This window comes from Cynara cardunculus (assembly GCF_001531365.2).
Source record: "Cynara cardunculus var. scolymus isolate 2C chromosome LG 12, CcrdV1, whole genome shotgun sequence".
NCBI lineage: Eukaryota > Viridiplantae > Streptophyta > Magnoliopsida > Asterales > Asteraceae > Cynara > Cynara cardunculus.
The window spans coordinates 11066349-11079613 of NC_037539.1; the positions used below are offsets into that span (position 1 = coordinate 11066349).

The 13265-nt window shown below is 34.0% G+C and overlaps 2 protein-coding genes across 2 annotated transcripts in view; one reads left to right on the plus strand and one right to left on the minus strand.

The window, feature by feature from the left end:
* LOC112522877 (sodium/hydrogen exchanger 8) overlaps window positions 1-9827 on the plus strand; it is a 49543-nt gene extending 39716 nt beyond the window's left edge. Inside the window, exons 22-23 of the mRNA XM_025132197.1 lie at window positions 7354-7640; window positions 9097-9827. Coding sequence (XP_024987965.1) covers window positions 7354-7640; window positions 9097-9414 — 605 coding nt within the window. The 3' untranslated portion in view covers window positions 9415-9827. The remainder of the gene's footprint in view (window positions 1-7353; window positions 7641-9096) is intronic.
* On the minus strand, window positions 2562-3969 carry LOC112522876. Its single transcript, XM_025132195.1, has one exon. It carries the CDS (start codon window positions 3708-3710, stop codon window positions 2910-2912), a length of 801 nt encoding a protein of 266 aa, XP_024987963.1. The 5' UTR covers window positions 3711-3969; the 3' UTR covers window positions 2562-2909.
* Window positions 9828-13265: the final 3438 nt, after the last annotated feature.

The window sequence follows — 13265 nt, forward strand, 5'->3', positions numbered from 1 at the left end:
CTCGGTGCACTAGGCCTCCCACGAGCACTTGGGATATTTCCTCGTATGGTTAAACGAGGAATTCTCAACTGGGGATAGTTTGGTCGAATATGATCAGGCAAATTGCACTGAAAACATCTTTTAGGTATGGTGCAATCCCTCGACAGATGACCTGACTCGCCGCATCGATAACATCTCTTCGGATCAGGTTGACAATTTCCCTGATGCACCTATTGACATCGCGACATGCTCTAACAGATGGTTGTTGAGAAGGTCGGTTATCTGTTTTTGTAAATTTGGGTCTTTGGAAATTGGTTGAAGACCCCTCCCACCTTCGTTTATCCACTACCCTTTCTTCACCCTGCCGGCTCTTGTTTCTCTCAGTTACCTTGGCAGCATTCACAACCAAAGAAAAAGTAGCAGGACCCATAGCAATTACAAATTCTCTTATGGAGGGTTTCAAACCCCAAATATACCTTTCTACCTTTCTACACTTAGAGGAAACATAATGTTTTGCAAATCTGGAATATTCAATAAAATTTTAGGTATAATCACGCACAGACCTGTTACCTTGCTCCAATTGTAAGATATCTTCTTCCATTTGCCTCACCGCAGTCTTAGAACAGAATTGTTTTTTAAATCTGATCACAAATTCCTCCCGAGTCATAGTTTGCAGAATATTTGGCTGAGCCGCTGATTCTACATCCCACCAATATAAGGCGTTAGATTCTAACATAGAAACTACAAATCTAACCTTATCCTCCTCAGAACATCTACTGGTGTTAACACCAATTCAATTTCCTTTATCCGACACATTGCCTTCACTGGATCTCTCTCTCCTGAAAATGTTGGCGGTTTACATGTTAGAAACATTTTTATGTCTCCCCCTTTATTACAAGATGGAGCTGGAGGATTCATTCCAACTCGTTCAGTTTCTACTCTGTCTGGTAATCCCATTATAGATACCAGAGTTTCTCTTAATTTGTCCATTTCTTCAGCCAGAACATCCCTGGTTATATATTCTGGTTGAGGCCCATGCTCTTGATTGATATTTCCCGAAATGGATTCCCCTTGGTCGGGATGAACCTCTGTTTGACTTCTTCCTTGAGCCTGACTCCTCCCTCGGCCTCTACCCTAGGTTCTTCCCCTGCCTAGACTCCCGGAAATATTAATCGGAGCATTATAAGGAGATTCATCTCTTTCTTCTGAATTAAAAAGATAATATAAGCTAGAATCAAAGCTCCTCTGGTTCTTTGCTCTATTTTATAAATATTTTTAAAGAAAAGAATAAAATTTCAAAAGACAAAACTATGATACAGAGCTCAGACACAGAGTTTCAGATAATAAGAAATGAACTATTTTCTAGATACAGAGCTTCTGTATAATACAGAGCTTCTGTATGATACAGAGCTTCTGGTTCATAAAATTCCCCAAATATTTTAAAGTCTTTTCACATGATCAGAAGTCTTCTGGTCCTTCTAAAAGATCAACTAGAGCCCCTCAGCATCATTCTCACACATGTTCAAATTTGATAGAAAACTTAGGCAATTAAAGCTTCTGGTGATAAATCATTTTCCCCTTCTCAATAACATCAAAGTTATTATTTCTAAAAAGAGCAGTACCTCTAAATCATCAAGTCACAAAGAAATGCCGATTTAGAATTATTGTATTCAATCAAGTGTCAAAAGGCTCACCACCTCACAGGAGAACGATTAAAGTTGTCCGAAAGCTTCGATACAACCACAAAAACAATTCCAGAAACAGCAAGCAACAGAAGACCAATGGTGAACCCTACAAAAAGTGCCACCAAAGCAACTATAGCCTACAAAAACCATAAAAGTCAATTAATACAGGATCCAGAATACATGTGCAAACCTGAGAAAATTTGAGAGAATAATACATTTTTTCCTCCCTCACCCAAAAGCTAGAGAAGTTATAACTTTTTTTAAAACAATCTTTGAATAGAAGTATCTCCAATGTAACAAGGACCATCATTATACATTGGAGTGTCTGGCACGGCCATATACGAGTAGGACACAGCTGTGGTTTGTGTCTAACATGGCTATCTTACATGTCTCGCACGTACTGATAAGTGTCTAGCATGGCAGATATGTATAAAGAGTTCTTATTATCTCCTTGTAATTTCAAACATCATGACATGGCACTGACATATCCCAATCCTTGAAATCGTTAATTTTCTAAAATAGAAACAAAGGCTTTAAAAGTTTAAATGCATAAGTAGAAGGTAAAATCCAAATTTATCAACAAAGTATGGGCTTAGTACATACCAACATAGGTAGTTTTTGAAGGACATATTTGATGATTCTTTTCTAATAGCAACTTAGCATTTAGTCGCTCTAAGTAATCCTTCTAAAATTCATGCATATTTAATAACTCTAATACTTACACCGTTAGGTGACCAATATCTATTGTATGTGTTCATTATTTTCTATTAAGATAGAATAAAGTTTGAGCATAATGGTGATAACAATAACATATAAATGAAACTCGTGTGTGAGTGTGTATGTATAATATATTCAATGTTCATGCCCTGGTCGTCTTGAGATCTGAATTTTTTAAGACATGCCTAGTCACAGTGCCATCATACTGGTGTCGTTACTACATAGATTTGCTCATGTGACTGTACGAGAAGCCACCACCAAAAGAAATAGTAAAGTACATGGTAAGAAATCTAGCTTTTGGTCTAAATAAGCTATTATTGAAACAAACTCATAAAACAAAATACAAAGACACTTTACAAGCAAAGAATCTGTAAAAGACTTCAAATGTCTTGTATACATTTGAAATATTAGATGATTCCAAACAAACTATATTAAAAAATCAATACTTACGAAGATAAGTTGCATATAAAGAAGCTGCAAAAGGATAAAGTAGGCTTACCCCAATAGTGACAAATTTGAGCATTCCAATCATTGCAACCACCAAAAGATGCTGCACCAAATAACTGTGAAAAATGATGTTGTCCCCATGCGTATAACAGAATCTATACCTCTAAGAGTGCAATCCAACCAAACCATTGAAAGGATAAGCAATATGTTGRTGAAATGTGTAAGCCACCTCAAGATAATCGGGTAAGCATGCTTGATTTTCATTCTAACATAATCACGAGAGATTATTATCTTGGTTACTAAAATATCAATCAAAGGCTTGTGTCTRTCCAACCATTCAGTTGAGACCTGTGAGACAGRCAACACAAAMGTCTTCAAATACCTAACACCCAAGGCTTCTGGAAGCTCTACACTTTCACGTAGACCATCCCGATCGAATCCATTTAAAGAGTGGCCAGAACTAGTTTTTCGGTTCTTTGATCCAGAACTACCACTAGCTGAMGCCCACTTCTCTTCTTCCAAACAAGAACTTCCARTTGYTGACATGTTAGCACTGGAATCTTCAGAAGTACTGTCACGTGGTTCTGCTTGCTCTACAGCAGATGTCCTGGTTGTACCTTGAATCTCTACTTTAATTTGTTTTCCRGATTTGCTTGTTCTTTTCTTCTCATCTTTAACATGATCTTGTTTGTGAAGGGACTCAGTCACAGATATGCTTGGTTGAGTATCACTTGAAAGTTCTTTCCTTTCCACATCCTTCATGTTGCCTACACTCCCCTTTCCTTTTCTATTAGGTGTTGCCAACCCTGGGATACCTCCTTTTTTGTCGTTTGCTGTGCTTCTGTCCAAACCATTCTTCTGTTGGTTTCCTTTACGAGCCATTGATTATGAAACGATAAGCCAGTTTCTAAACAGAGATAAAGCAAATCAAATTCTAATTGCTTTCTGTCATCCCAGTCATGAAAAGCAGATTCACAAACAATTCGACCTGTAGATATAAACTGTCATATAGTCTGGGTAGGCACATGAGAAATACAGAAGTGGATCAGTTATGCCAAATGCACATCACAACAATAACATAAACAAATAAAGCCACCAACAGTAAGGGGCTGTTTGGTTTGGGAGGGTTTTTTCATAGATAGTTTGGGATGGTTTTTGTTTGGGAGGTTTTTTTTCATAGACAGTTTTTTAATTGAAGCGGCTGGTTTGGAGAAAAGCTTGGCTTTCTGCCTAAAACTCCCCTCTAGAAGTTCACTGAATAAGCCACTACCAAACAGTCATGCATAGCTGACCGAATAAGTTGCGTGTCCGATTAAGCTTCTAACAAACATGGCCTAAGTTAGTAACAAAATGCCAAGCATAACAATTGTCCCCACGTGAAATTTGTATAAGATATTAGATTTTAGTTCCTCTGATCCAAACAATGTAACATAAGATGTGCACTAACCGAGGAAAATCACAAAACTGAAGTCGCTGCAAGCAAACCGCCCGATGATTGACTTCATAAAATGGAAGTGAAAATCTATGAAAAGTGACAAGTTGTCTAACTTCAGAGAAGGGAAACAAAATTACAAAGTTCTTACAAGATTGCAACCAGCAAATGCTGGATTAGAAGAAACAAAATTGATACTCCAAAAGAACCACTTATACCCCATAAAGATAGAATGAAAGAGAGAAAAAACAGGCTAGTCAAGATGCATTTATCAAGACAAGGACAACGGTACATGTTAGAATGAGAGGTGGAGATACAAATACAAACATCACTAAACTCTTGCACAGTTACTACTAAACCAACTCTTTACAAAATTGGGATATGCTGAAACAGAGCTCCAATAAGGGCCTATGAGTTGTGTTATGGCTGTTGAGTTATTTAATAGAGAGAAAATTGCTCATCTTATACTTAGTTTTCTCTGAACGTACAACTCAAGTTGATTTTACATTTACATGTTATGATATATTCTGTAAAAATACAACTCCCACATCATAATAGCTGTTAGCCAAGCTTTTATCCAAATGCTAAATCTATCTCAACACCAAGGACATCTCACAACACAAGAAGAATATGCGAGAAAAATATTGAAAGCAACTCTATCAAAGAGCTACCGGAATACAATATGAGGGGCATTAATGTTTCTAGAATTTTTGTTCACTTTACAAACTGGTCACTATATATTGTATCTGATAGTGATAATAACATGAGTTATAATAATACCCACACCTGCAATTGCCAACCTTATATCCATAGGTACACCTCTCTTTGATATTCCACCCTTATTTCTTCTCTAAAACAGGGTTCCTTACCAGAACAGACTTACGTCACCACGTCTGGAAGTACCCCATACCCAGTTCCAAGCTAGAACAGACAAATGTCACCACGTCTGGGGGAACTACTTCTTAAAACAAAGTTTTATTCCAGAACAGACTTACGTCACCATGTCTGGAAGAAACATTTCCCAAAATATAGTTTCAAACCCGAACAGACTTACGTCACCATGTTTGGAAGAAACATTTCCCAAAATATAGTTTCAAACCAGAACAGACTTACGTCACCACGTCTGGAAGGAACATTTTCCAAAATATAGTTTCAAACCAGAACAGACTTATGTCACCGCGTACGGAAGAAACATTTAATATCTTTTCTACTTTAAAAGATATAAAATACCCCTCTTCACAATATAACAGATTAAACAGAAATTGTGAAATATCCCATTTATCAACACTCAAGTTCATCAATAACCATATTAAGTTAACTCACATCCGGACAAGTCTATCCGGACAACACATGTTCGGACAACACTTAGCCGGACACTCATACCCGGACGATCCTTAACTATTAAAAAATCATCATATCCGGACGCGCACTCTCTCCGGACATCAGAAAGATTCTTAACTCGACCGGATATACTCTTATCGGACAACAAGAGTCCGGGTTTAATTTCTCATCGTTCAACACAATGATCGTACTTGCCCTCACTGAACAAACTGTGTCCGGACACAAATTCCATAATATACAAATCCGGTGAAATGTTCCATACGGTCAATGAAGATTATCAAGAATAGATGCAGTATCTTCAATACATTAACATCTCAAGGCTATAAATCAGTAATCATATGCAAAGGCTATTTTTGAATAAACACTCACCTTTGTAGATTCAGATTTTGAGGATGAAATTAGCAAATATGGATCAACTTGATTCTTACTTCAGTTAGCAAAGAAAACCCACATAAATTCTCTCTCTCTCAATTGCTTTCTAAGAAAGGCAAGAAACCTCCTTTCTCCCTAACACTCACTTTATATACCTTTCCATAAATGGGAAGGTGGTTAATCATGCAAAGACCTTTATGCATGTATATAAAATATGCATATAAACCACAAGGGTGGTGCCTGATTGGTTTGAGCTTGGCTCCAAAGGTCAAAAGTACCCGGAGGTCCCAGTTTCAAATCCTAGGAGGAATAAAAGTTCCCTTGTAGCCACGGAGGTTCAAATGCGGTGACTCCGGGCTATCTGCAAAGCACGTGGTCGCCCTGGGATTAGTCTGCTCGCATAGCGGGTTGGATATCCAAGTTAATAAAAAAAAAGCATATAAACACATGCATTCACACAAATTTCAGAATTCCCATGCATACTTTCCTTTTATGCATACAATACTTCATGCATATTCTATTACTATTGCATGCATGATAACATACACACACTACACATTAATCTCATGTAAGCATGTATCCAGATGATTAATTATAACAATTAGTCAAATATTCACGTAATCACATCAAATAATCACATAATAATTACCTCAGAGGGTGCCTCCGCTATAAAAAAGACGGGATTCTGGTAGTATGGGAGCATCTGAAAACTTGTAAAAAACTTGCTTGGAGATTTTAACATGTCTAAGAGTTTGATGCAGTCAATAATCATTCAATATTGTCCCAAAATTCCAACTCGTGTCTTTTGTTGAGACAACTCAACAGATTTTTTGGTTGAATTAATAATACATGAACATAGGCGTACTGGACAAAATAAGGTATACAAGATTCTAAACTTTTCTTTGTATTCAAGTGCAAATAATCTCAACACTATAAATATAATGACAAAGGTTAAATGGAGGAGGAAAATGATTAAAACATGGCGGGCACCTATAGGGGTGTAACCCTGAACCATGGAACCAACGGAACTGAACCAAATTGAATCGGTTTTTGGGTATTGGATGAAAATCCTGTTTCTTCTGCCTTTGCAACAATTAACTTCTTTTCTTTCGAGTCCATTTAGTTTTCTTCACACACTGCTTGTACACACTTTGGTGAGTGAAGTATTCAAAATGATACATACTTAAGATTCTGTTTGTTTGACAGTTGTGGAAGAATTCTTCTTTATCTCGTAATAATAGAAATGAGATTTCTAACTTATTAGCTATAACGTTTTTGTTTTGAGTTCCCTCGGCATGTATTGTTATAATACATGCTTATTTTTTAACTATTAAAACAACATGAAGGCTAATCTCGTTAATGTTTTGGGTTGTTGATAAGGCGCAAGCTTTTCTTATCATGCATCCTCCTACACAGTTGAGTCAAGGGCAAGGGTGATTATGTTTGATGTTGCTGGATTTGAAGGCAGTAGAACCCTTCAGAGGAGGACATCTTCATTAATATCACATGGCGATGATAACCCTGTGAGATCCCCAAGTGGAGACCATGCTGGTCTAATGAGTTGGCCCCAACGCCATATTAAGTCTTTCCAACATCTTGAACATCCCAGTGGCAACATAAACAACTTTTCTGCCCGAGCAATGCAACTAAGCATGTATGGCAGCATGGTATGTTCATTGTTTCCCTTCTAAAAGTTTTAAATAATCTTGTTATATATATATATATATATATATATATATATATATATATAGGGTTAGGTTTGAGGGAAAACCGCAAAAAAATGAAAAATTGAGTAACACCTTGGTAACTGTTCATCTAGGGGCCAATTTGTTCGGTATGCAAACATGTGCATAAAAACCAAAAAACAACTTCAGTTACTTATATGCACATGTGCATATTGTTTAGAAGGGTGTTTCTCAGTTTTTCATTTTTTTCGTGATTTTCCCCTTAACCTCCCTCTATATGTATATATATATATATATATATATAGAGAGAGAGAGAGAGAGAGAGAGAGTTAGATTCATACAAGAATAATATCTATTTAGAAGAATAGGAGAATAATTTTGTGTCAATCATTTCATTAAATAATTAATTATAAAAATAAATTAAATAAAGGGTATAAAACTAATTTAGTTATTTATTTAAAATTCTACTTTTACCTTATTTATGATTTTAATATGATTTAATTTTTTTATTTAAAAAATGTTTCAAATTTATGCATTTAAAATAAGCGTATTTAATTTTCATTTAAAAAATTCAATTTTTTATTTAAAACAAGAATTTTAAAAATTACAATTTTCGTCAAAATCACATGTGATTCATAATTAATTATTTTTTCAAAACATGTTTCCAATCATATGTGATTTAAATTTTCAAACGAATAATTCAAACTAACATTGAAAAAGAAAAAATAATGAAAACAAAATCAAATGTGAAGAGTAGCAAAAAACACATTAAAAATGTATAAGATAAATGTACTTAAAAACGTAATTCATAATTTGCATATATCACAAGTAATGTTGTAGATAACATACATTCCTTTTCTACTAAATCACGAAAATTAATCATGCTTAAATCACGAAAATTATAAAAAAAAAGTCATGAATAAATACGTTAATTAAATTTATTATATAATCTTTATAAAATGAATTTCTATATATAATCTGTATACAACAAATTACATATGCCCTTTAAGAAAGTTTTGTTTAATGAAATGGTTGGCGTATAATTATTCTCTTAAATAGGTACCATTTTCGTATGAACCCGACTCTCTCTCTCTCTCTCTCTCTCTCTCTATATATATATATATATATATATATATATCAAAATGCTAAGAATAGTTCCCATTTAGTGTAACAAATAATCTTTCTTTTCAATGAGGGTAACAAAGTTTCGAAATTTCTTATTTTATGCCCATTTTGACCGGTTGTAACATTTGATGATGTGAATGTCAAGTTTATCATCCACTTCGACATAATACTTCCATAAATGGGTATCAACGTCATCAAATGTTACAAGATCAACGTGTTATTTTTCAAAATGGGTGCACAAAATAGAAAATTTTGAAACTTTGTTGCATTTTGCGATAATTTCTTTATGGGCGAGTATATTTGACAAAATCAGATTTCCAACAAAGCACGTGGTTCTCGTACTTCTCCAAATGAACTAGCAAAGCCATCCAAGAAGCCATCTCATAGCAGGTCTTATCCAATAGTCCCACCAACATTTAGCCGGCAGCTGATTTCTGTGAGATCAGAAGGGTCTACGACAGTGACAAAGGTGGGAGAAACAGCAAGGGAACCCCTTACAGCCCCACGCGGAAACACAGACACAATTGATACTCGTGAAATGGATTACTCAAGTGATGAATCTGGTGCTGAGGATGAACACATCGTTAGAATCGATTCGCCAAGTACTCTCTCTTTCCCCAGAGCTCCCTAACCTCTCTATAGACTGCAGTCCACTTATTTGTCATCAGCTATCTTCTGTTGCACTTTCCTGGCTTCCATAAGGAAAACAACTTTTGGGTTCTCATGTATGTATGCCTTTCTGGAGAGACTTGCACAATAAAGTTCCAATTGTGGTTAATATTGAAGCATCATATTGTTTTTGGTTGGGTGTCTGCAAATCTAAGAGCATCCATGCATATGATAGCAGTTTTCTGGAAAGTCTGTTTAGGGTGAAAAAGCATGGTGAAAAGTGTGGGGTGGCGTTTGATTCGTTGGAATTTGGAGGAGCTGGAATGGTCGATTCCATTGACCAAATTCCATTATGTGTGTTTGGTTCATTCTTTAAGTTTTACTAAGAACTTGTTGTGGAATGTAAGTTTAATGCAAAAAATTCCATTTCTTTTATCCCATCTTTTAAGAAACACTATTATGGTTTTGTATTTAATCTATTCCATCTCATTATGACGGTTGTCACCACTGACCATTATCGTACAAATTCGTTAAATAGCAGACAATTTAAAACTTTCAAACTGCTACAAAATAAAAAGTGGGGGCCCACTATGCCAAAATCGAGAGAAAGCCCATCTCTCTCTTTTCTTTTTTGGATATCGCTCATCATCATTTAGCTATTGCATTTATTTTTCTCATTGGAAATAATCATAAATCATAGAAAATCCGTCTCTTTTTCTGTATTCTTGATTATTATTTAATAACAAAATGTTTAAAGTTTATATAAGAAGGAGAACAAAATATGTGTGAGTTTTAAACTAAAAATCCAATACTTGACAGAATTAGAGTAGGTTGTGGGTTACTAAAACCATCAAGTCTATTATCTTCAAAATTGGGTTATGCTTCTAAAGCCATCCTACCAAAACCTCTACAAAGCTCCAAACGTCCTTCAGATCCCCTTAAGACCTAATATACATGTCGATATAAAACAGTGAAATCGAAATTTTTCTTTAAATACGACTCATTTATTTAAATCACAAATAGTAAAAATGAATAATTTCCAAAGCTTGTTATTTCCAAATCAATTACTCGTTTTAGAATGACCAACCAATATTCAAATTCACTCAAAATATGCACAAGACTCGTACTCCAAAATATCAAAATATAGATAATCCTCTACATCTAAAGAACCAAAATCAAAGGTAATGAAATACCCAAAACAACATTTTTCGGTGATGGGGGGACCCATTTCCATTGAATGTGGCAAGAACACTAAAGTAAGTCACTTATCAACATTCTTGAGTTTTACTTTTGTTAGTCCCAATAGTATTAAAAGTGTGAAAAGGAAAACTTGGGCGTAAAGTAGGAAAATCACTATTTCTTGTATTTCCCTAGGAGTCCCCTTCCTATTTTATAATTTGTGAATGTGAGTTGTTTTTTTACAAACACTCAATCTTCAAATACCCTCATCATTTACAATCTTTGTAAAGATTAATGATCACAATTAATCATATGACTATGATTCTATCTTCATATTGTTTTTCATATTGATTAATTTTTCTTCCATTTATAAACTCTTTTGATCTAAATTGCTTCCGCTTTATATATTTTGTTTAGATCATCGATTCAATATGAGATATGCGATCCAACGATTGATATCAACGGCAGATTGATTATTCATAATCAAATCGATCGAACCTACCAATTTCATCTCATTTTTAAATCTTCATAAGTCATTGTTTTATACTCTGTTTTCGGAAACTGTTTTCGAGTTGTTCTCGAAAATTTTATTCAAATATGTGTTTGAATCTGTTTGTATTCAAATTCATTTTTGATTTTTGCTCATATTTGATTCAACGAGTATATGTCATCACATCTGAATTGTAGTTGGTAGTTCTGGAAGAAAAATCAAAGCAAATTGTTAAAAGTTGATTATGGACACGAGGTGTTCGATGAATTGCTTATGATAAATTTGTTTTCTTAAAAGGCTATGCTGAAGAAGCATTTTCGATGTCAAGAACTAAAGTTTTGAAATCAACACTTCCAATTAAATAGTCTATCTCTTAAGATCGTGTGGGAGGTGTAAAAAAGCAGTCAAGTTCTCTTCGATACATTCATACATGGAATATAGAATATTGAGAGTTTTGTATTTTGTTTTTAATGTATTTCTTTACATCTACAACAATTATATATTCAATCTTATATGTGAAATTAATTTAATATTTAAAATAAATTTCAAATAAACCTATATTCCATCAATTTTAAATATGATGTAGTTCATTTTCAATTTGTTCCCTTTTTTAAGAGGATCGATTATTAGTACATTTCTTCTTTAATTGTCCATTATCTTATGGGCAATAACTGCATCTTTGCTCCAAGGATTGGAAAATCCTTCCCCACTCTTTCCATAACCCCGACCCTTTTCAGTTTTCACGGTCTTATCCACATGGTGCCTAGATGTCAAGTGAGTGAAATTGTCTTTAACTCACTATCCTATGGAGTTATTTCCACCTCTAATGTTTGCATTATTGACCTCAAGAATTTATTTGTTCCAACATGTCTAACATTATTAGTTGAAAGAACCTTGTTATATCTCTCAACCACTTGTAGTAGATTGATGAGTTTGTTCTAAATGTTATATTGAGCTTATACTCATTCATTAGTATGACTGCTGATATGTCAAAGATGGAAATGATGTTTAGAATCATGTCATGTTCTGTGAGTTTCTTGCCACATGGATTAAGAAGCATTTTTATGACATGATATATATTTTTTTTGTTGAAATCAGTTACCTTCTTGTAATCGAGTGAGTTTCGTTTACTGTAGGATTAGTTTGGGAAGTAGATGGAAATGAATATTCTCGATTTTCCTTTTCAGGGTCCCGCTATTCTTGGGGTTTCTAGTTAATAGTATTCCATTTGGAAGGTTGTGACTGATGTGTCTCTCAAATATTTCAAGGTATTTACTTGTACCTTAACAGTTCGTTTTTAGGGTCAATAAGGTTTGATGGTTTTTAGATATTTGTTTGTGTTTTCCGAACCTATCTTATGGTTCTCAAGTTTCTAAGTCCAGGAAGTCGTAAATAATGGAGAATAAATGATTAACAATGAATTATGATCTATAGTCATTATATTATGCATGAAATTTCACTATCATAACAATATCGAATTTTTGTATGCTTACATTTTGTTGATAATACTTCATCACTATTTCAATTTTCAAAAAGAAATCACTCAATCTATTGGATTTTCAAGTAATACGGAATCACATGAATTTCTTAAGTCCCTACAAACCGGGCAATCTATATCCATTTGACAAAATGTAAAGTCAAATTCAAACTTTTAACATTTAAAACCTTCAGTAAAAGACTAAAATTATGAGGGTTGTAAGTGTGACTTACAAAAATTAACTATAAGATTTTGAATTATAATAAAGATGGACATTTAAATATTAACATAAATAAATAATAAATAAATGAATAATTGATACAGTAAACTAATTGAATAAAGGGGAAAGTCTAAAAAAATCCAATGAACTTTAGTGTTTGGAATGATTAAGTCCTTGGACAATTTTTTGAAACAAATAAGTCCTTGGACATTCTAAAACATATTAAATAACTCATTGGACAATTTTTTTGAACAAATAAGTCATTGTACAATTTAAAACATGTTAAATAACTTATTGGGCAATTTTTGGAACAAATAAGTCATTGGACAATCCAAAACATGTTAAATAACTCCTTGGACTTTTCTAAAACCTGTTGAATACATTCTTATGACTTGTACAACTAGTTAAAGTGATAAAATAATGACAAAAGTCCGAAAAAAACCCCAATGAACAATCATATTTTTGAACGATTAAGTCCCTAAATATTTTTTGAACCAAAAAATATTT